General features: G+C 49.1%; 9 protein-coding genes across 9 annotated transcripts; 5 read left to right on the forward strand and 4 right to left on the reverse strand.

Annotated features, from left to right (window-relative positions):
- Positions 1-1,266: 1,266 nt before the first annotated feature.
- On the forward strand, positions 1,267-2,604 carry PV09_06156 (uncharacterized protein; the record flags this gene model as incomplete). Its single annotated transcript, XM_016359755.1, has 1 exon — positions 1,267-2,604. One exon carries the CDS (start codon positions 1,267-1,269, stop codon positions 2,602-2,604), a length of 1,338 nt encoding a protein of 445 aa, XP_016212591.1.
- A 456-nt stretch (positions 2,605-3,060) lies between these two features.
- On the forward strand, positions 3,061-3,844 carry PV09_06157 (uncharacterized protein; the record flags this gene model as incomplete). The annotated part of the gene is made up of 2 exons (XM_016359756.1): positions 3,061-3,238; positions 3,318-3,844. The coding sequence occupies 2 exons, from the start codon at positions 3,061-3,063 to the stop codon at positions 3,842-3,844; spliced, it is 705 nt and encodes a 234-aa protein (XP_016212592.1).
- Positions 3,845-3,854: 10 nt separating this feature from the next.
- On the reverse strand, positions 3,855-5,458 carry PV09_06158 (uncharacterized protein; the record flags this gene model as incomplete). The annotated part of the gene is made up of 1 exon (XM_016359757.1): positions 3,855-5,458. The coding sequence occupies exon 1, from the start codon at positions 5,364-5,366 to the stop codon at positions 3,855-3,857; it is 1,512 nt and encodes a 503-aa protein (XP_016212593.1). The 5' UTR covers positions 5,367-5,458.
- A 468-nt stretch (positions 5,459-5,926) lies between these two features.
- PV09_06159 (uncharacterized protein) lies at positions 5,927-10,654 on the forward strand (the record flags this gene model as incomplete). The annotated part of the gene is made up of 9 exons (XM_016359758.1): positions 5,927-6,509; positions 6,561-6,754; positions 6,800-7,229; positions 7,275-7,381; positions 7,430-7,513; positions 7,570-7,590; positions 8,314-8,347; positions 8,395-9,933; positions 9,984-10,654. The coding sequence occupies 9 exons, from the start codon at positions 5,927-5,929 to the stop codon at positions 10,652-10,654; spliced, it is 3,663 nt and encodes a 1,220-aa protein (XP_016212594.1).
- A 241-nt stretch (positions 10,655-10,895) lies between these two features.
- PV09_06160 (uncharacterized protein) lies at positions 10,896-12,526 on the reverse strand. The gene is made up of 3 exons (XM_016359759.1): positions 12,417-12,526; positions 12,147-12,352; positions 10,896-12,095 (listed from the first exon to the last, which is right to left on the reverse strand). The coding sequence occupies exons 1-3, from the start codon at positions 12,487-12,489 to the stop codon at positions 11,100-11,102; spliced, it is 1,275 nt and encodes a 424-aa protein (XP_016212595.1). The 5' UTR covers positions 12,490-12,526; the 3' UTR covers positions 10,896-11,099.
- Positions 12,527-12,865: 339 nt separating this feature from the next.
- PV09_06161 (uncharacterized protein) lies at positions 12,866-14,345 on the reverse strand. The gene is made up of 2 exons (XM_016359760.1): positions 13,775-14,345; positions 12,866-13,723 (listed from the first exon to the last, which is right to left on the reverse strand). Exons 1-2 carry the CDS (start codon positions 14,219-14,221, stop codon positions 13,061-13,063), a joined length of 1,110 nt encoding a protein of 369 aa, XP_016212596.1. The 5' UTR covers positions 14,222-14,345; the 3' UTR covers positions 12,866-13,060.
- A 385-nt stretch (positions 14,346-14,730) lies between these two features.
- PV09_06162 (uncharacterized protein) lies at positions 14,731-16,408 on the forward strand. Its single transcript, XM_016359761.1, has one exon. The coding sequence runs from the start codon at positions 15,102-15,104 to the stop codon at positions 16,023-16,025; it is 924 nt and encodes a 307-aa protein (XP_016212597.1). The 5' UTR covers positions 14,731-15,101; the 3' UTR covers positions 16,026-16,408.
- PV09_06163 (uncharacterized protein) lies at positions 16,070-18,748 on the reverse strand. The gene has a single exon (XM_016359762.1). The coding sequence runs from the start codon at positions 18,316-18,318 to the stop codon at positions 16,567-16,569; it is 1,752 nt and encodes a 583-aa protein (XP_016212598.1). The 5' UTR covers positions 18,319-18,748; the 3' UTR covers positions 16,070-16,566.
- Positions 18,749-19,055: 307 nt separating this feature from the next.
- Positions 19,056-21,956, forward strand: PV09_06164 (uncharacterized protein). The gene has a single exon (XM_016359763.1). It carries the CDS (start codon positions 19,093-19,095, stop codon positions 21,568-21,570), a length of 2,478 nt encoding a protein of 825 aa, XP_016212599.1. The 5' UTR covers positions 19,056-19,092; the 3' UTR covers positions 21,571-21,956.
- Positions 21,957-22,831: the final 875 nt, after the last annotated feature.

Here is a 22,831-nt window from a genome sequence, read left to right on the forward strand (position 1 = left end):
GCGGGTCAATGGCCAGAATGTTCAACAAGGGTTAAACCCCACAACGCGGTCGTCACATCCACACATATCCGTTCTGCAGAGTGTCAATACTTCTTCCTTGGGTCCTAGGAATGCAAATTCCTATCCGCTTTTTCATGACGGAGAAGGTACTTCTTCTCAATCAATGCGATACTCTGCAGATGGAAGGTACAGACTTACGTCGCACACTTTGGGTGTTTATTATCTTGAACCTGCCCAAGGCTCAGGACACGGTAGCTTTTGGTCTCACCATATGTTCTCTCAGGGTGCACAAGTGACACCTCATAGTCATTCAGCGCCCATTACAATTTCTTGTTTGCGGGAGAGACAGCGCTCCACAAGCACTTGGAGTTCTCTCCCTCTCAATCTTCGTGAAGGAAGATATTAGAACATTCCATCTTGCCCAAAATTGAAACTCGAAGATATCGTCGGGGGTCCTCTGGAATCCGGATCTAACCTACATCCGGGATCATCTTCGAGAACTCTTGCGCACAAATTTGGCTGTTTCCACGGAAGTCGGCTATTGACTAGACTAGAATTCTTGCTCAGATCAAGCCTTTAAAGAGTTCATCCAAGATAGAACAACTGACGAGACAATATCTCGAAAATGATTCCTGTGGGCTGGATATGGATTAATTGACGACAAGAAAACATGGGCAACGCGTAACAAGGGATTTGGACGCACGAACGAGACGTGTTCAACGAATTGGCATATGCTTAGCTTAAATTGGGACTTTTAAAGATTCAATGGCAGATTCTCTACGCTGATCTGTGCCTCAAATGAAGGCTGTTTCTCAGCGGCGCTAACTTCAAGAATTACATTCATACTAGCAGACTTGAACGCTCATTGTTCAAGGGTATAGATCCTGTCCACTTCTGTTCTTTTTTTTGGTTTGAAGATCAGAGACACAATTTGCTTCCTCATGCTGAACCGGAATGGAATGAGAACCCCATTTCGCAGTGGCGAAGTGCAAATTTGTGCGATGGAGGACAAGAAAGTTCACGAAACGCAGCTTAACCAGGTTCAGTGGAAAAATCCCCCATGACCCGCCGCTGGGGGACTAAAACGGTCCAGGACCGTCCGCGGATCTGGCGGACAATTCAGGGCCCAGCACACCACCGAATGGGGTTTGAGCTTCAAGAGAATCCAAGCAACTATACATACAGAATACACGCCTTTCCATAAGCCGCTCTGCACAGGCCCATCTCCCCACGGATCCTCCTGTTATGCATCTTTAATGCAAAGCAATGACCATCAGGTCTCATCATGGCTGTGCTCGATGCAAGAGCAGACGTCAGAAGTGCGATGAGACCAAGCCAAGTTGTGGCCGATGCCTGTCTAACGGCGCTCAATGCGAATATAAAATTGTGCTGAAATGGAACGGTCGGACACCTCGAGTGCCCTCGGGAAGCAGAAATGCTTCGAATCGGTTCCGGAGCCGCAGCAAGTCGAAAACACCACCCACTATTGCCCGTAACGAGTTAGTGATTCAAGCCGTCGAACCTGGCTTTTCGTTGTGTGAGCATCCTCAACGATCGCTTCAGCCTTTGGAGCTGGTGCCGGCCTCAAGCCGCCAGCTGTTGCATCATTTCACTGAGAAAGCCTCCATGATATCTTCTCATCCTCACATTCGCGACCTCATCTGCTCTCAAATAATTCCATATGCCCTTCAAACGCCGTCCTTGTTATACGCTACCATGGCTTTGTCTGCAATCAATCGACATTCACTGTCAGACTCATATTCAACGGAGAAATTTGCGCTGCAGCCTGAAACAGCCGAACTAATAGCTCTGAGCGTCAGACATCTACGACAAGAAGTGAATGAGTTGAAGGGAGAAGCCAGGTCCACGATTATCCACACGATTCGAATGCTCTGTACCTGTGAAATATTCTCTGGAAAAGCCGATTCATCGTGGCGTGTTCATGTCGAAGGTGCCAAAGCCATCATGGAATTGGGCTTACAAGGAGGACGTCCACAGGAGGTCCAGTACGCTTCAGGACCCGATAAATGGCTGGCTTCCCGGTGGTTCTTGTCTATCGAAGCATTGACATCATTGACAGAACGTGGGTTACGAAATAGTGAAGCTGAACAAAGCACGGCACGTTTCGGTCCAAAAACAGCCTTCGGTGAGGACGGCTTGTTCGATCCGGACTTCTACTACGATGTATATGGTGGATATTCTTCAGATTTAAACCGAGTTTTCAGAAGGATCGGCTCTGCGGCATTGGAACGCAGACGCCTTCAGGACAACATGCTTCCGTCTGAGTCTGCCCTTGGAGAAGAAGCCACTTTTTTGGAACAGTCCATTCACTTCATGAGAAAGCGTGATCAGGACAACGGCTTAAGAATACCGCCTGAGTTGCGACTACGAGACGGGGATCTTCATCAACTCGCAGCTTGTAACGAAGCTTACATGTTCACGGCTCTGATCCATGTTCATCGGAGGGTACGAGGGCTGCCGCATCATGCAGAACAAGTTCAGAGCTGCGTCAAAGCTATCATTGCCGCGGCGATGAGCATTTTGCCAGTTCGAGAATTGAGTCCGTGGGTTCTATTAACCACACCACTGTTCACTGCAGGGTAATCTGACTTTTTAAGTGCATAAAACTAATCGTGATGTCAAGCTAACAATAACTACGCAGTTGTGAGGCTATTGGTCAAGACCAAACAGCCATCAGAAGCCTTCTCCAGCAATTATACGACACTTTACGAATACGGAATATCCTTCGCGCCATTATGATTCTTGACCGCCGCTGGGCAAAGGTTAATGACTATGCTGAAGATCATGGTAAGCATTTATTCTGCGGAATTCAGGCCGATGCTGAATGATTCTAGTCTGTGACACGCTAGACTTCATTGCGTACTAACCCGAATTGGAAACTCGAGGAGATGCCGCTATCGACGAGCAAACTTTAGATGCATCTTTGGATTGCTCGGCAATTCACAACACTTTCTCCTGTACAGCACCTGAAAATATTCTGCAAACATAAAAATCTACGGATCGATACCTGTTCGTGCAAGAACTTCCCTGCTCATTGCCATGTCACGAGCGTCAACGCGTGTGAGCATTCGCTGGTTGCCAGATCCCGCATCTGAAGAGACAGACACATTAGTGCTAAGCGTTGATGGATACTATGTCGACCTGAGGGTCCGCAAGTCTGACGGTGCCATCGATTGGTTGCTTGCTGGTGAGAGAATAGTTGATCCAGAAAACACTTGTACGTTGAAATATCACAGAAGAACATATGTGTTGCGACTTTAGAACTAAGCTCTATGGGTACTAACTCTAAATTAAAGCCAAAGTTAAATTCACTCACATAATTGACTCAAATCATGATCCAAGGGATCCTCATCCAGCTCCAGATGTGGGCGAGTTCAGCAAGCTCCCAAATGGTGACGATCTTGAAACAGGTCAGATGCCCAACCCAGCAGCTGGAGGAAAGATGATGGCTTACGAGGAAGTATGGCGCGAACTTAACTGGAAGGTTTCACCAGAGAACACCGATATGAATTGGATTTTAGAGGCCCTTGACAATCATGATGATAATGATGACCTCAGGTGCAAAACCTTCTACGCAAAGGTAGGCAGGTACTACCTCGCCGCTCAAAAAAAGGAGAGGAATCATGACGCGCAGTTCGCAGCGATAAGGCAGGATTTCCAGCCCGAAACGCGAGAGTGGAAGGTCATTTATCAGATAGGTGATACGAGCAGATTAGCCAGGTATTCGGCAGAAGATGAGGAGATCACGAACGCATGGAGCCTAGCAGATCAAGTACAGTACGGAGGAGAAAGCTGCGTTGTAAGAGCTCTGTCAGCACAATGAATACCATTTATCAAGCCTTGCATCCGATTGGTTCGAAATTAAGTAGGCAAGTCTGGTCTTTCGGCCTGCTTGCGATAATCTGGTCGCTTATGCTCATATCCCCTTCCATCTCACTTGCTACCTTTGTCACAAACCTCGTGTATACTTCCCGAAGCAGGGTCTTCATTTCTATCAAAGCCAAGTTGCGGCCTATGCAACCACGTCCACCAGCGCCAAAAGAGAGGAATAATCTGTTCATTTCAAGAGCCCTTTCAGCGTCAAGCCATCGTTCCGGCACAAATTTCGCAGGATCAAATTCTCCAACTCCCCATGTTGACTCGTTCAAAAGATGTAACGAATAGGGTTGGCAACTAACTATGGTGCCTGCAGGAACATTATATCCACAAATTTTCCGCGATGATGGCCCCGGTACGTATCGCGGGTGACTCATTGGGATTGGAGGAAATAGCCTCAAACCCTCCTTGATGACCGCCTCAAGATATGGCAGGTCATTCAATTTCGCATTGGGATTTGCAAGCAATTCGTCTCGGAGTCGGCTTTGGATATGCTGAGAGCGCGGAAGCGACAGCTCGTACATTAGAAAGCACAGCCCATCTCCAGTAGTGTCAATGCCGGCGGCCAGATGATCCATGCATTCTGCAGCCATTTCGATTCTAGATATGGATGAAGATTTAGAGTGGAGCTTGCTGATCAGTGATGTTTCCGCGGGACTGTCCGCGTTGGTTCGATCGAGGCAATAATTCCTCGAGAGAGGAATTATCTTGTGATTGAAGAGAACAGCGAGTTTATCTATGGCTGGCCAATAATATGCAACAAGGCGTGCCCGGATGCTATCATGATAGGTCAGCTCCTGCATGAGCTTGAAATCGTCGGGGTTGTTGAGCGAGTCTGTTCCTCCTGGGTTGAAAAGAAAATGAGAAGCACCATCTAGAGCATAGCAGTGCAACGTAACATAGACATCGAGGCATTTTCCAACGGACTCTCGACATTTCTCCACGACTGCCATTGCCCGCTTTTGGATTCCGTCAATGATTTCCGGGCGCATGACGTTTGTCATCGCGTAACGATCAGCGAAGAGCTTCTTCCTTTCAGCATGATCGTGTTTGTTCAATGTAGAGAACATCGTCCTATGACCGTACTGCTTGAAAAGGTCATAGAACTCCGTCTTGTCGAAACCACTCCCTCCACTCTGGTAGATCTCCTTCAAGCCTTCTAGATTGTTGAATGATACCTCATTTGGTGCAAGTCGCACTACCGGGCCATATTTTTCATGAAGCGAATGAATCCAGAGTCGCCTATTCTTGGAAAATTCGTGATATTTCAGCGCAATGCTCGTGACATTCGTGTACCAGGGTCCTGGGATTCGAGTTCTTTTGACTAGAGAAATTGCCGAGAGCGCCTTATAGGTCACGTAGATAAGAGGTATCAAGTAGAGTGCAAGCATGGCGGCAAGAATGCTCAGAAAAAGATTGAGCGTTTGTTGTTCCTGTCCAAGGTATTTATCTAATAGAGCTTTCGACATAATAGTGAACAGAAGAGGAAGCTCGAAGAGACACTATGCTATCCGTTCAGCTAAAGGTGATTTTCTTTGCTAATAGCAATGCCACATAGTACAATCAGTCAACTCCGCAATTAGAATGCAAGACCTAGCTTTCGCCAGAGAATGCAAAGAACTGATGGATCCAATCAGGCCGCTTATCTCAATATGGCAGTCGGAGGAGATAAAGTGGGTCCTGCGGTGAAGTTCATCTTCAACCTTGTTCAACTTCCGATATTCGGATTCTAGATGAGCTACAAGCCATTCTGGGCAAGTGGAGGAGATGAAGATTCCCTTCCTGACTGTCGGCGACATCAAATCATTTTATGTATCAAGGAGCGATATGCCTCCGCGCCTGGAGAGATTGCTTATCAGCGATATCAACTTGAAAACAGACAAATAGTAATATCTACATTGGGACATTGTGAAGATAGGAGAAACATATTTAGTTAAAGACCTTGGGTCCTCAAGTCGACCCGTTGATTCTCAGAAGCTCTCCTCTCGTTTTAGTCTCGCTTTTAAATCATTGGAACACTGCCAACACGATGAAAGTGGCTCTCGATATTGTCAATGATACTGTCAGCGACGAAGGGAATGTCTCTGAGCTAAGGGTTGATCCATCTGGTAGACCGTTGCAGCCAACACCGACCAGAGACACCGAGGATCCACTCAACTGGCCCATCTGGCAGAAGTACATATGTATAGCCATTGTCGTATATAGCTACTTTTTACTCACTTATTTCACCACCACCATTATCCCTTCCTTTGGATATTTGGAAGAGCAGTTGGACATATCTTACAATCAGGTCAGCTGGACTTTCGCCATACCATGCCTCGGCCTGGCAGCGGGGCCACTGCTCGTAGGCGCTTTGGCCGACACGTACGGAAGGCGTCCGGTCTTGATAGGATCTACCGCACTCGCTGTTGTGGCCAGTGGATGCACTTCAATCAAGTCTATAAATTTCAGTGGATACATGGCGGTCAGGTTTTTTCAAGGCCTCGGGGCTGGGCCAGCTGCGAACATCGGCTTACTGATCATCAATGACATATCTTGGGAGCATCAAAGAGGATTCCGTGTCGGGCTGTGGACGATTGCAGCAAACATGGGAACTTGTCTCGGAGGCGTTTGTGAGTATCATTGGCACTTCTACAGTTTCCATTTGTCCTAACATGGCTAAGTTGGTGGCTTGCTTGCCACATCTGGGGAATGGGTTGCATACCATGTCACTATTATGTTTAGCATCCAGCTACTTGCCCAATGTTTCTTCCTCCCAGAAACTCTGTATCCACGCTCGGCAGTGGTATCCGCAGAATCACGTGGGGGAAATGCGGACCAACTGAACATTCCCAGATCAAGGCAGCTCGGATATCTTGTATGTTGCTCCCATGCTCAAAGGAGCGCACTAATTTCTGCATAGAACTTGCGCAAAATACCTGGTGTTCCGCACCCCGGACCGTGGGTCACATTGGTTCAATTTTTGGTTCTCTTTAAATATCCGACCGTCGTCCTCAGTGTTTTTGCCTATGTATTTCTGCAGTATTGGTGGATCTGCAGCATAGCGACGCTGGTTCCAGATGCATACTCTGAATATAGTCCAGCCATACAAGGGATCCTTTTACTTGGACTGATGATTGGTCTTCTTGCGGCAGAGCTGGCATGCTCTGGTCATCTCAGTGACAAGATGATGCTCATTTTAACCAAGAAGAATCATGGCAACAGAATACCGGAAATGCGACTCTGGCTTGGACTTCCAGCCGCCGTGGTCTCGTCCATCGGGCTGCTCATCTGGGGCTTCTCCGTTGACAAAGGATGGCACTGGATCACCGGACAGATTGCATTTGTTTTATGTGGGTCTAAGTCACCCTTAATGGGCCTAATACTGACTCTCATAGATGCCCTTGGACTTCAGATGGGTAATACTGTCCTGTCGTCTTATCTAGTAGATAATTACCCCGACTACGCGAATGAGGTCATTACCTTCTACACCGTCATTATCAATGTGAGTTGAAACATTTGGTCTCCCAATTTTGGTTAACATTTTACGCAGCTGTCTGCATTCATCAATCCTTGGTTCATTTTCCCGTGGGTGGAGGCTTCGGGGTACACATGGACGTTTGCAGCCCAATGCATCGTTTGTGTATTTGGTCTGATTCCGTGCTACTTGTTTTTGCTGAAATACGGCCCAAGTCTAAGAAGCTCAAGACCCATGTACGCAAAAGGCCTAGAAACGATCTGATGTGCATCGATCTCTGTAAGCTTTTCTCTTGAGCTACAAGTTCAATCAATCGTTTTGCCACACAGGATTGTTTAGATCTGATGCCTTCCGGAACTCTTGCAAAAATAGGAAGTAGTGCAGTTAGCGACAGAGCGAAGAACAAAGAGCAGAAGAAATGAATCAGTGATCGTAACGTGTCGACTCGAGAACAGTTCGTTCCTGGACTCGCACAGCGCTGTACAGTAGTTAGTGAACCAAGATGGTGTGGGTTGGTGGAGGTTCCGCCGACGGTTTGTTCCCGAAAGGGAAAGGGTTCGACTCGCCGGAACAAAGCCGGAACCTCAGCTGCGTCCATCTTCGGGACTTCCTCCATCGATCAAGGAACATCCGACGGCATTTTAGCATGTCTGAACTAGCATCTGCTTCTCGAAACAATCAGGACAACTCTTCATCGCAAGGCCAAAAGCGTAAACGACTGCCCCGGGCCTTGCTAGCCTGTGAGAGCTGTAGATCTCGGAAACTTCGAGTAAGACACCTCGGTTTAACCGTTCGCAAGTCAAGTATAAACACATAAATGCATCTCAATTCCGGGACCAAATTAGTAGCCTGGAGTAGTCCAGTACTACCATGTGTGCCACGTGAAGTGCCTCTGTGCTGTTCTTGCTACAATACATGATACATGCAGTCTCTCGTGCGGATATGCTGACTGGAGCCAGTGCGATCAGTCGACTCCATGTTCGAACTGTGCTAGTGAGTCGTGCACATGAATCTCATGGCTGCGAGCTGATCACTCAAAGAGCGTTCGTTACAATGCGAATATAGATCACTCGAAGTGCCTCTCCCAAGTGCTGCAACTCGCACTGATATCCAGCAACCAGACCGCTCAACTTCGGCTGCAAGCCTGCCATATGAAGATCCCATCAAGCGTAGAACACCTCCTACCGCGTCTCCAGCAGAATCAGATAGTCTGCGAACATCTTACTTGCGTGAACCCGAAATTCGCGAACGGCCGGTGACTAAACCGACCCTCGCATCAACTGAGCCAGTGGCGGAGTTTGCAAATGTTTCCGTGGCGAATCAGCAACCGGAAAATGAATCAGGATTTGAAGAAGTCAATCGCCACACTCGTGGAACAGAATACTATGGCCCAGTATCTCTATTCAGCTTCCTACGGAGACTTCGGTCACGAGCTCACAGTCAGAAACTGAGAACGGCGGACAAACCAGAGACTCGGAGCAACAGAGACGCTCGAGACATGTCAATTGTCAACTTGCTGCACAGTTCTGACTTTCCTGTAACAACTCCAAAATGGGACGGCCCTGCTATCAGCGAAACAGTTCGACGCGCAAGTTCCCAGCAGTCGCCGTGGACGCGCCAGCCCAGTGCTTCACCTACACAAACTGGATCAGCAAGGCGGCCATCAATGTCATCCTCGGTGCACACAACGGTTCCTCGACTCTCGAACCAGGACATTGAGCGTGAATGTGTTCGACTCTACTTTTTGAACCTGCACATTGTGCACCCATTTTTAGATCAAACTCAGTTCATCGAGAGATGTGAATCCGAAGTTTGGAGTCTTCGCCCCGGACAAGAAGTGTCCCAATCGCCATTTCTTGCATTGTTCAACGCAGTTCTAGCTGTTGGTGCCATCAATGCTGGTGAAGATGCTTCGTTCATGCGGGATACAATGAGCGTGAGACAGGCCGAACGCTACGCTGGTCATCAAGACCGTAAGGCGCCTACTTATCCGCCACTAAAACTAGCGAAACTGTTTTTTGAAAGAGCTAAGACGCATTTGGGAGATGTCTTTGAGGCTTGTTCGTTAGAGAGTACGCAGGCCTTGTTCCTCATGGCAGTCTTTTGCCAAAATGCCCTCAAGCCTCATAGCTGCTACCTCTACTGCGGAATGGCAGTACGTGGTGCTCTTGCCATTGGCTTACCAAATTATACAGGTCCGGAGCTTGTTCGAGCAAGCACTACATGGTGGGGGTTGTACTCATTTGAAATCGAGATGTGCGCTGCTGCTGGGCGCGAATCATCGTTGCGTGAACCAGAACGCTATCGCATCCGATTACCACATTTCGCAGCGCCAGATGATCCAAAACAGCCTTTTCAAACCTATATGATTTCGCTAGCGCAAATTGTAGAAGAGCTCAGTCAGGAAACCACCGATCCTGAATTTAACCTTCATTTGCCGGAGAAAAGTGTACGATGTCTCGAGATTGATAGAAAGCTGGTCAACTGGAAGAATCAGCTGCCGCCAAATCTTGATTGGGATTCAGCAAGCCTAGTAGAGCCAGAGTGGGTGAGCAAACAGAAGGTGGTCCTTCGCAATCGTGCGTGATTTTTGTCCTTCGGTTGCAAGGTTCTTAGCTAAGACTGGCAGGTTTTCTCAACACTCGCCTCCTTCTTCATCGACCGTTCCTAATCGCCGCCGCAGCTGAAACATCTCCGCAATTGAGCAATCATAGTCGGCCATACGCCATCCACGTCGCTGCATGCGTGAATGCCTCAGTGCATACCATTGAATCCCTTTACGAGATGTACAAACACAGACCCTACTTTCGTACTTGGTGGTACAATACAACATATACTTTGTACGCTAGCATGGTGCTTCTTTACGTCATACTATCAAACATCAACATCGAGGTTGATGGCACAAACCCCACGTATACCAGAGCACACCTCATGCGCATTGTACAGAAGAGCATAGAGATATTCCAAGCCATGAATATGGTTGCAGTGGCTCGCCGCTGTGCCGAGGTCACACAGGAAGTTCTCGACATAGCGAAACGTTCATCACCGCAGGGTGCGCCACAGCAGCCTTATGTTGCTTCGACACCGAGCTCGAGCACTGATGCGGCTGCTGCGCAAACCGCTTTGGCGAACGCAAGCTTCGAAAGTAGCGACTTTCCAGGCTTCGACTTTGACAATCTTGATTTCTTGGTTGATCCGAACCTTATGGATGGATTGGCGCCGTATGCCGCGACAGGCATGGACGGGAGCTTGGATTTCATGGACTTCAACAGCGTTTTGAATTCGGGGCCATCAACCTAGTAAGGTTTCATCTTAGCAACCGCCATCTCATCGGAACTTCGGAAGGAGAAACGTTGGATCGTCGCCCTCCAGTCTCCAATCTTAAACTAGCGATTGCTCATGTTGGGTAGGGACATTTTGCTGTTCATGTACTGTACAGATGGAATTGGACCATCAAATATGATGCTATCATTGCTTTGTGTTATTTCCAGTCTTACCAATGCACTTTGGTCATTCAACGTCATTCAAATGAGCTGATAGCTGGTAATTGCCACGTATATGTAAGTAATGAGCGAGCTTGATTGAAGTGCTGTTAAAATGTACACTGTTGGATTTCAATTGTCCCCAGGATTGATTTAAACGCTCTGACTAACTTAATCTATGAACATTTACCTGATAATCATACACACAAGATCCACCATAGCGTCTACCCATCCTAGCGGTTTCAATTCCAGATGTAGTAGAATTAGAGCACCAGTCTTCCTGGCTCCGCCTCCAGGACAGTCTTGACTCTCTCTAAAAAGATCTTTGCCCTTTTTTCATCTTCTTTTCCAACACTCAAGCTAAAGATGTTTTCTGTGCCTATTGAGCCGATAGGTCCGGTCTTGCGGCCTGTGGTAGTTGACTTCCTTTGCTTCGGCGCAATAAGCTCGTCGAATAAATCTGCTTTCTTTGGTCGTGAGGGAGCAGGTCGTGTGACGCGGAGTGATGGATCCGGAAGGGCAACAATCTGAGGCTCGAAAGAGCCGTCCTTTGTCAAGGACGGTTTCCCATACACTTTATCTAGACCGAGCACAGCATCGAAAAGCTCGTCCGCTGTTGGCGTCTTGCGGGTATATGGAAGGTCTTCGTTTGCAAGGGCAATTGCTCTTGATAAGAAGGTCGATAGGGGGAGCGTAATGCCCAAGCTTTCCTGAATTCTCCGCTGCACATCCATCACGGCAGTCAAGCTTACGGGCACAGCAACATCGACCTGGATTTCCTCTGCCTTCTCTTCAACCGGCGCAACCTCTGCTTGCTTTGGTGCGTCTTTGGGTGCAGCAGGTTTGACATTGCTTAGGTCGAGATGTGAGAGCTTGCTAATGCGATCCGCAATCTCCTTCGGATACGACGGAGGAATCCGATCTAGGTACGCGAGGACATCTCCCTTGAGCAAACGCCCGTTCGGTCCCGTTGGCGGGATGTCCTCAGCATTGAGGTTGTGCGTGTGGAGGAGAACTTGCACGGAGGGGTAGAGGGGGTATTTTTGTTTTTGTCCGGCGCCAGGGGCCTTGGGCGTTGACTTTGGCTGTTGAGAAACTTCTGCAGAGGCCTTTTGCTCTTCTTTAGGAGCGCCACTCTCCACTTTTGCAGCTGTCTGGGAATCCTCGGCAGGAATTTCAAGGGAAGATATGTCGTCTCCCGGTTCAGCAAACACCGCAATGCGCGAGCCAACCTTGACACCTTTGGCACCGTCTGACGTCTACAATTGATCAGCATCCAAGTAGTTCAGGCATAATCGAAAAACAAATACCAAGATCTTAGCAACGATTCCGTCATCCTGAGCCTCGACGTCCATCTGGGCCTTATCAGTCTCGACTTCCAGCAGCACGTCACCCGCCTGAAATTCATCGCCTTCCTTCACTTTCCAGCTCGCAATGTTTCCCTCCGTCATTGTCGGCGACAGAGCGGGCATGGTGAAGTTGTGAGCAGCTTGCGCCGCGGGCGAGCTGCGAAACCCTGTATGCATCGTTCTCGTAAGCCTTTCGAAGTGACCTGGGAAGCAATTGCAATTGGCGATTACCTCGTCGTTGGCTTCGCAGCTGGCGCGACGCAAAGCGAGCTAGTGCTCTGTGGGAGGAAGCGAGGGAGGCCATTTTGGCCCTATAGAGCGTGGTTATTGATGCAATGCAGAAATATATATTGTACACTTCCCAAAGCTTGAAGACGTTCAAATGTTGGGAACAAGGCCTAGCCCCAAACAGGCAAAGCGCAGTGGGCTTCTTTATTCGCAGCGGGGTCTATTTATACGACTAGCCTAACGACTCATTACTTCTCAAGACAAGGTTTCATTTTGTACATCCTCCTCTTGGAACAATTTGAACCTTTTTAAACACCATGAGCCACTTGGATCACAGCCATTTGTTGCCCCCAGTAACAAAAGGTAATATTTTCGCTTCGGATGCTCTGTTGCAGCGCGAGACACGAGCTGCTGCTCTGGCGTGCTTTTCGAGGTGTCTATGAGTAATTCGAATTTATTGTGATTGCACAAGTCAACCGGAATTTATGTTTTGATGTGTGAATCTATAGTCCCTTTTAAACAAAGGCTAATAGTTATATAATCATCTACTAGAAACGTTAGTATGTCTGTTGCTCTTCACAGGAGTTATTGTTTGTTCAAAGCCAATAACTGCCGTGTTAGACGAACTCCAGGAAACCTTTCAGCCATCAGCACCAACTGTATTTCTCTATCAGATACCATGAAACCTTTTTTTCCTCTCTTCGCTTCCATCTCAAGCACGGAACGCTGCTGTCGGTCCGTTTCCTGGGCGCAATATCGCGCCCCATAATTTGTGCACAAGCAGCGAGGACAATAGTGTTTGGATTCCAGATCACAACTTTGTCCAATCCCCAATCATGTGCTTCCTTTTGCGCTGCCCCTAATATTTGGACCACAGACGTTTGGAGACACGAATTATTTGGATCTAGCTTGTCTCCAGTCGTGCTGTCTGCGTGTATTCTGAGAATCGTGAGCTTGTTGTCATTGAAGTCATGCGTCCAATACGCCCAAACTCCTGTATCCGTGTTCATTGCTCCTTTGACAAACGGTATTCGGACATCGTTGAAAAGCTTTGATGCAGTGAATTCTTCACTAGCGAAATGCCACTCAGCTTGACTGTATGTTGGAAGAAATCCCACAAGGACGTCGATACCCGCCGGAATTGGAGATGAAATAATCTTTTCGTTCATTCGCTTCACGTCATCTGTTGCCAATTCTTTCACAGTCTTGGTAGTCAAGCTTTCAATGGCAATGGACGGGGCGTTACTAGTTGAGGGTAATATCACCTCCAGCGACGAATAAGACGGCCATCCCAATCTTGCGTAGTACTCCTACAATTATCAGCATCCAAAAACACATTCCGGAAATGGGCACCACCTTACCCCAATATCGGAATACAAAATGCTGAGTTCACACCCCGCTTCGTCACCGTCAAGCCATTGGCCCAAGCGTTCCATCATCGCTGCTGCAACGCCTTTTCCTCTATGTTCGGGCGCGGTGAAAACACTTGCTATACCATATGCGATGGTATTCTTGACCGTTCCATCAGAAAACTTCAGCACAACTTCCTTCTTTAACGTCTCAACGGATGAATAAATGTTTGTTTCACCCTGAGCTCCGCGATACCTCGGTCCTTTGAAGACCCAGTACCGCTGCCCACCATCCCGGGTCAGGCTCTGTTTGCCATTCCACTCTTCTCTCGCTACGTGGTCTTCAACGCTGAGCTTTCCCGCCCATGACTCACTATTTGATCGCCAGCATTGATATCTCTCCTCGATCGTGGCTTCTTGAAAGGTAAAACACGAGAAGTCAAGGTTTTGGCCGTCCATGGTGCCAACTTATGTGGAAGGTTTGGGAGATTAAACGCCAAGGCTTTTCGATATTCAACGGGACTACGAGATCACTTGTACGCTGATGTCAGCAGTACCGACAGTTGTTGTAGCTGCTCAAAATGATACATAGGCTGATGGCCTGGAATAAGACATGGGCTGCAATTAATTTGACTATAAGACTAGCGCATTTCTTATCGAACACGATCACGAGCAATCGATCCAGCCAGCATACATTGTTGCTATGTAAGTCACACTGAATAATTCCCATGACTTAATTCTGGATACTTTCAATCCTTCTCTCTAAATCAACGTAGCACGGACATTCTCGTCAAAGTTTATCTTGCTCCTTGTATTGCGTTGCAGCCTGAGTCGAGCTTTATTACCACGACGTCCCGGTCCAAATCTAGACCATTGCCTAGGTCAACGTCCTTTCAGTGGGATAAGATTTGTCGTCAAACAACTTTAGCCAGAAATGGAATAGAGAGAACATGAATCACAGCACGTAAAGAAAGCCTTGATTCCCTTCCAAAGTTGGGACTACGAAGCGCAGTCACGGTACTGCGTCCAGAGAGACCAAACTGCTGGTTGCGGACTTCGGAGACACCCAAAACGGGCGAAAACTCAAGCATCACACTACAAATGTAGCATAAGCTACACCACAACCCGTCTAATCATCATTGAGCTCTTGCCTGACCCAATATTTATTTAATTTTTTTTTCGAATACACGAGACCATCCCTTCGGCAGCTTGTGCCACACAGCACAATTTGCATAGATACAGCATACGACACAACCAGCCGGCTACGCGCGACTGGTATTCAGCATTCTTGCTCGACGCATTGTCGACTGTCCCACTATCACCACATCTCACTGCAGGCATGGCTAGCGTTTCGAAAGGCCTGCTCTCTCTTCGGTTATCGTATCAAAATCCGCCCTCGCAAATATGCTCACGATGCCTCCGTCGAGCGCAGCGCGTTCCACATGTCGCAACTTTTCGCACCAACCAACATCGTCTCCTTTCCGTCTTTCGTACTCTTCAACAGGCGCCAAAACCTAGGCTCAGAAAGCCACAGCTCCAAAGCGCAGAGAGTCCAAGCTCGTTGCCAGAGCAATTAAACCGCACGCTCAAGGGCCCAACCGTAATATACGAGGCACCATCACATCGTACACTCATTTTCGCCGCTTCTGGCCTAGGCGTCTTTTTCGTGGGATATGGCGTGCTTAATGCGTTGCAACCTGGCGTGAGCTTCATATTCGGTTCTCCGCCGTCCAGAAAGAGCGAGGATCGCCTTCATTGGGTCATCACGTCTGGACTGGTGTTGGCCGGCGTCGCCTTGACCGGAATAGGCGTATGGTGTTTCGGTGCGGCGCGCAATCTGGTCAAGCGCATCACAGTGATACCGCAGGGCAAGGCTGGACCTTTACAGGCAACTGTCGAAGTGACAGGTCTCGTGCCGTTGCAAAAAAAAACACTCGGTCCGTTGCCACTCGAAAGTCTCACACTCGCCCGCAAGCTGGCAGAGATTGCCCCCGCAAACTCTCCGCAAGAACGGGCCCATCAAATCAAAGATGCGCCAGCGGTACTGCGACCCTTCTTGCGCGTAGGAACATGGACGCGTCTGTTCTTTGACGATACGCGGAATGTGTTCTTCAGAGCTCCCTTCGTGACGTTGGCTGTTGACGGTCACGGCAGGTACACGTTGGATTCGAGGGGAAGCGCTTATCAGGGAAGTACAGGTCTGGATCGCTTGATTCCTGCCGATTACTTGAAGGGCAAGTTCTGGGATAGAACACCGATATGAACGGAAAAATATGGGACAACTCCCGCAAGTAAAAGCTGCAATGTGTGCAACATTGAGCTTCTAGGTAGGCTAACGGAAAGCTTCGAACCTCCGGAATCTCGTCTTACCATCTTCTGAATTCCTTGTTTCGCATTTGAGCCCAGGTACTCTATATAGCGAAGTCAAATATGAGGCTCATCAAATGCATCCCCATTTATCGAACTGCAAGCCCTCGGTGGCCAATTTAAGACTACACCATGTATGCATCTAGATAACCGGATCACGTTTGACATAACGAAGCTGATCTATTGATTCACATCGAATCTTACATGTACCCTAGTCTAAATCGTGTTTATTCTCCTTAGATATATGTTTCTTTGAATACATCCAAAGACCTTTCGCCGCTGCTTTTCCGTCTTGATTGTAAGTCTTGCAAGCTGTTGGACAGCTCGCAAGCAAAGACGGGGACGAAATAACTGCTGGTGCAGTGAGAATATCAAGCGATTCGACATCTTACCACCCAACTGGTCAGTTTCGGAAGCGGGTGGATTTTTTTCACGATTTATTTTTGGGGTTCGGCTCGCAAAGAACTTAAAATATTTGACAGCTCAGCCGAAGTTGTTGGATAGTTGTTCGTTACCAAGCCAAGACGACTCTTCTCGCTCAAGGCTTGAGAATTGACAGGATGGCCCAGATCCGCCAGTAGAGTGTCTTGGCAAGGCTGCATAGACTGCGACGTTGTGTTCTCAACATTTGATTGCTCTGCGGTCGTACATGCCGTCATAGGAGTCTTTTGCTTCTGGCGTTCATCTCGCTCTCTTTCTTCCCGCATCTCTCTCTCTAACTCCTTTTCAGGCGTGAGGAGATTTTCTAGACTCCACTTACGTATCGCACGCATAGACAGGCTTGAACTAGCGTCATCCATCTCCAACCTGAAGTCCTGATCGGCAGTATAGGCGCCCACCATCTCGGCAGCAGTCCATGCGATCATGGCCGCATTGTCAACACAGAGCGACTGCGGGGCGAAACACAACTTGACCTTTGAGAACCCTCGCGCAGAGAGATATTTTTGCAAAATGTGCTTGAGGTAGCCATTGGACGCGACTCCTCCCCCAAGTACAAGATGTTGGGGCATATTTCCACTCGATGCTCTTTTGTTGGGAACAGACACCTCCGCTGCAGCCAGTGATTCAAGGAAAAGAACTACGCGACCAGCGAGATGTTCGAAAGCTGACTGCATTGCTCTTTGGGCAAGAACTTTTGCCTCTTGCAGTTCGATGGGGGACACCCTTGGTGTGTTGTGTGTCCCACCAAACGAAACGATTCGCTGAACGTGTGAACAGATGCCGCCAAAGCTGAATTCCATGGCGCGCGATTTCTTGCCATCTTTCGTTAGAAGAGGAGTGGGAAAGTGCCATCCATAATCGTTCTTTACTTGACCCTTCTCGTACTCCTCTCCCATGGTGCGAGGCGGATGGTACTCATACCGCGGAATGCGTCTGTAGGAAGGGTTTGGATCCAAGTCAAATGCGAAGGCCTCAAGCAGACTTCCATACGCCACAGTGCTAGAGTTCGCGAGTGTATCTGGGGGAAGCACATGGCGAGCAACTTTATCGAGACAGTCGCCTATGGCAATATCGGCCGTGGATGCAATGATCTGATGGTCCTTGAGGGAACGCGATAGTACCAGAAGGGTGTGTCCGCCAGAAACGAGCAAAGAGAGGAAAGGAAAGTTCGGCTCCGATGGCTGCGAGGTTTTGCTTCCACTGGCGGGGGCTCTGGTTGCTTTCAGCAAGCGAGGGGCAAGAGCGTGAGCTTGCATATGATGAACACCAATGAGTGGAACTCCCCACGCAACGGCCAGGCCCTTGGCGGTGTCGATGCCACACTGAAGGTTATTGCGCATGCCAGGTCCTCTGGTGACAGCAACCAGATCAGGCGTCCTAAATCCCCGCCTCCGCTTGGCCTTCTCAAGCAGGAGAGCCAGGTTTTCTTGGTGCGACTCAAGGGAGCGCAAGGGATGTACTCCACCATAGCGAAGGTTGTTGGATGTGATACGCTGGTTGAACAGCAGTTTTGCAGTGCGATACTTGGCGCCACGACGTGCCTTCAATTCTAAGACGGCAACGCAGGTGTCATCGCAAGACGTTTCGATGGCGAGGATTCTGAATGAACGTCGCAACACGGGCGGCGGCTGATGGGGGAGCGGCGAGGAAGCCGCGAATGCGGAGGACGGCCGTGCAGCACATTGGGAAAGTGCGTTGCAGCTCCATGCGCAAGGTCGGAGATATCGAGGGAAGGGGCGAGGGAACATATTATCTCATCTCATCGCGCTTTCGTGGTTCGACTTCACGTGTACGGTTGGTTTACAGGCTACGCCGTGCGGAGCAGGCTGGAGCGGTGCCAGCAATCTGTGCGATTTGCGGTGATGTAGACCAAATGGGTGAGGACAGGCAAGTGGAATATAGAAAGGACCAACGTGCGACGGCGCAATTGGGCGAGGAGCGTAGGAGAGCGCAAGCTGAGGGTCGGAAGGGAAAGAGCGACGACACGGTCCGCAGGGATTTCAAATAGACAAATGAGAGGGAGCAAAGAAAATCGATGGCGATGTCCGTTTTCAACGCGATGCCGGCGCGGCAGGAGCAGACGAGCAGATTTCTGCCAAAGTCAGCGTACGGAGCGTGCTTGCTGGTACGCAGCATCAGTCGCGGTTGTGGCCTCAGCCGAGCGTCCGGCGCTGTCCGGCAAACCCGTTGCAGCCACGCTGGCCGGGTGCTTACGTGCCTTCTTGTACCGTTCTGCGTACTGCGACTTGCGTCCGGTCGCCGGACCCTGGCCCATTGGTTGCGTCACTGCTCTGCGCCTTCCCAACGACTCAAAATCACAAGCCAGACCCTCACGTCCAGTTCGGTCTCTCCACATCGAACCCCCCACACCCATACCCACGCTCAGGAACGGGTTCGCGCGGCAGAAATCACATCTGTGTGAGAGATATCTTCGAGGAATTATAATTCCCCTAGTCTCCCGGTTTTCGTTCACCCCCCCCCCCCCCCCGGGGCGAAACCCCTCCTGGTTGTGATGGCCCAACATGTCTGAACCCAAGGAAAAGTCCCAACCCAGCTACTCGTACGACGTTACTGAACTTCCAGACTACGACACCGACTTTGTCTGCGAAGATGATATCGCTGCCTTTGCTCGCGCATTATCCGCTCCTGAGCCGTCGCCGTCGCAGGACGATCTCTCCGTTTATAATGCACCTACGGTGCAGTCCTCAAATATGTTCATCACTGCCTTGAATGATTGGCGCCCCGTCCGTCAGCGTGTGCGAAGAAAAAGAAGAAAGCCGCGACGTGGCAAAGATGAGACAAGAGAGGGATTCGTTTATACGTTGCTCAAGTGGCCGCTGCTCGTCGGTATCCTAGGCTGGCTCGTCACCCTGAGCATAAGTTACCTGCTCACTCGATTTTACATCTTCATATATGAACACTATATCACTTGGAGGGGCTGGAGGAACCGTTTGAGACGGCAACTGCGAAGTTCGACCAGCTATGAAGAATGGATTACAGCCGCAAAAGCGTTGGACACACACTTGGGGAACGACAAGTGGAAAACGGTCGACGAATATGCATACTACGACTCGAAGACGGTCAGACGTGCATGGACTCAGATGTCAAAGCTCAGGAAGCTTGCTGAGGCTGACGAAGTCAAACAAAATTCAGACGGCCAGGCTGTCGACGAACTCCGTGGCTTAGTGGAAGCAAGCGTAAAGAACAACTTTGTTGGAATTGAAAATCCGCGCTTGTACAGCGAATCATACTATGGAACTAAAAACCTTGTGCAAAGCTTCATTGATGAAGTTCACGCATCACTCAAATTTCTCAAGGACACAAGGCAGTTAGACAAGGAATCCAAGCGCTCGCTATTCAAACACCTTCACACAAACTTTGGCCGCACAGCCTTGTGCCTGAGTGGCGGTGCTACCTTTGCATACTATCACTTTGGCGTCGCAAAGGCTTTGATGGACTCGGACTTACTCCCTGATGTCATCACAGGCACATCAGGTGGTGCTCTTGTGGCGGTGCTGTTAGGTACTCGCACTAACGATGAGCTGAAGAGGCTACTCGTGCCAGCACTCGCTCACAAGATTACGGCATGCCATGATGACGTTTGGACGTGGTTGCCACGATGGTGGAAGACTGGTGCAAGGTTCGACAGTGTAGATTGGGCTCGACGCTGTTGTTGGTTCTCGCGTGGCAGCATGACATTTCGAGAAGCCTATCAGCGAACGGGTCGCATCCTCAATGTGAGCTGCGTCCCTTCAGACCCACATTCGCCAACTATTCTCGCCAATTATCTTACCGCCCCGGATTGTGTAATTTGGTCGGCCGTCCTCGCCTCTGCAGCTGTGCCTGGCATCCTGAATCCTGTCGTCCTAATGAAGAAGACGAAGACTGGCAAGCTCGAGCCATACTCATTTGGTCACAAGTGGAAGGATGGCTCTCTTCGCACGGACATACCGCTCAAGGCACTCAACCTTCACTTCAACGTTAACTTCAGTATCGTTTCGCAAGCTAATCCTCATATTAATCTGTTCTTCTTCAGTTCACGTGGCACTGTTGGTCGTCCCGTAACCCATCGTCGTGGTCGTGGTTGGCGTGGTGGCTTTCTTGGATCAGCAACTGAGCAGTACTTGAAGCTAGATCTAACAAAATGGCTCAAGGTGCTGCGGCACCTGGAGCTTCTTCCGAGGCCACTGGGCAGTGATTGGTCTGAGATATGGTTACAGAAATTCAGTGGAACCATCACAATCTGGCCAAAAAGCGTCCCAAGCGATTTCTACTACATCTTATCTGATCCTAGCGTTGAGCGACTTGCACGTATGATCCATATGGGCCAACTTGCAACATGGCCTAAGCTCAAGTTTATCGAGAACAGGCTCAAAGTCGAGCGACTGATAGAAGAAGGCAGAAGGGCGACCAGATCAGTGGTTCCTGCCGGTGGCATTGCAGAAATTCTGAGCGAAGACGATTTACAAGCACTTCTTCGAGACGCAAAGACTAGGGAAGACGCAAGAAAGGCACCATCTCGATTAAAGACGCAACATGAACAATATGAAGCGAGTGGTTCGTCCAGTCCTGAGTGGGCATCCACACCAGTGCAACGACGCAATAAACCTCTTCCACGAACACCACAAGACCCATCGGCCATGCCTACCCCAAGACCAGAGAGCCCTAGCTTGAGCATGCGCCTCGGTGAATGGTGGAATCGTTCACGTGGCTCACTTGATCTTGGTTCACGCCCGCACAGCGCCATCTATGGAAGTGGTCATGAGAGAAGAGGCTCTCTGGTCGACGAGCTTACAAGACAAAGTCGCGTCTTCTTTGATGATGACGACTTTGACAAAGACGATGGAGACGAAGAAGCCACGACGGACTCCGCAGCCAGCGAGATTGACACGGATGATGGAGAGGTGGAGGATAGAAGCAAAACGATGAATGGTGTTAACATTAAGACTGGGGACCACGTTGCCAGCGGGCAACGAACTGCCACCTCTGTTGCTGGGTGAGTTGTCAGCTGCGCTTTTCCTTGCGCTGCGCATCAGGTTGTACTTTCGTTGTATTATCTTAGGGCGTCGGCGTTCTCAAAGTCTTGTGTATTATATGTGTGTAGTCATACTAATGCATAATCATCATCGAACAGTCGACCTACGTCTAGATCAGAGGTCAGGGCGAATATGTCACGTCCCATGAACCGGACACGAAAGTCATCTTCAGCATTCAAAGGGCTCGTCGAACGCTTCAAGTCCAAGAGGCAACGGTAGCACCAAGGTCATTTCGAAAGCTACGTAGGAAGCTCTTTTCTTTTTACTACAATGTAATTACCAGGTCTGTTCTCTGTGATAAGGTAGATGGACGAAAGGATGATTCAACTTGCTCAACGTCGGTTTGTCCCATGTACGTGTATGTCTAGAAAGTGATGTCATGATAGATGTGTGGAGAAAATATCGTGTTCTAAAGGACATACACTTCGCGACGACTTCAGGTTCGACCATAATCTGCGGATTATCCCAACTTATCATCTTCTCGAAAATTTTACGGTGGACAAAGGCGCAAGACCTCGAGCACGTATTTCGCATTGGATTACGTCGTACGGTCCTTTTCTCTCCTTTGAGCTGAAGTCCTCGTCCTTATTCAATCCATCTATGCAATAGGCCCCAATCACAATGCTCACTCAGTTACAAGACGCGTAAGGTCCAAAAGGCCCATTGAAGTAGAGTTCAGGGATAGTTCTATAAGACATCCTGTAAAGTACATTATAGTCTTTCAGCTATAGCCATCGAATATCTGGTTCTGGATGATGATGATGATAACAATGATGATGCTGTCAATTCAAGCTCTGATTGGCATTGCGTGCCTTTTCACGCAGCTCTTCGACACCGTTTCCACCGGAGTAGGATGTCCCCTGTGGTCAGAAAGGTTGCCAGAGGCACTTCCATTTGGCCCGCACGCTTTTTTTTTGGAGCTATTTTCTGCTGCGGCTTCCAGTCGCTTTGATCAGTCACGCAGAATGTATAGGGTCAAGGCCCGAAGATTTAATGACACGGTTGATCCAGTCAACTGGTAAGAGCAAGCTCCACCCTCGGCGCAGACCAAGATCGGAAAAGCGCTCTGATAACTGCGTCAGCGTATGTGACCGAACTTTTGGGCCTGCCAGGATCGAGGGCGTCTGCCTCCGGAAGTGCAATTTTTCCCCTACCATCGTTCGCTTGTTGCGCGGATCACAGTTCCATCCCTGGCCAAATCCCGGCACAGCGTAAAAGAATTGCT

The sequence above is a fragment of the Verruconis gallopava genome (genome assembly GCF_000836295.1).
Source record: "Verruconis gallopava strain CBS 43764 unplaced genomic scaffold supercont1.20, whole genome shotgun sequence".
Lineage (NCBI taxonomy): Eukaryota > Fungi > Ascomycota > Dothideomycetes > Venturiales > Sympoventuriaceae > Verruconis > Verruconis gallopava.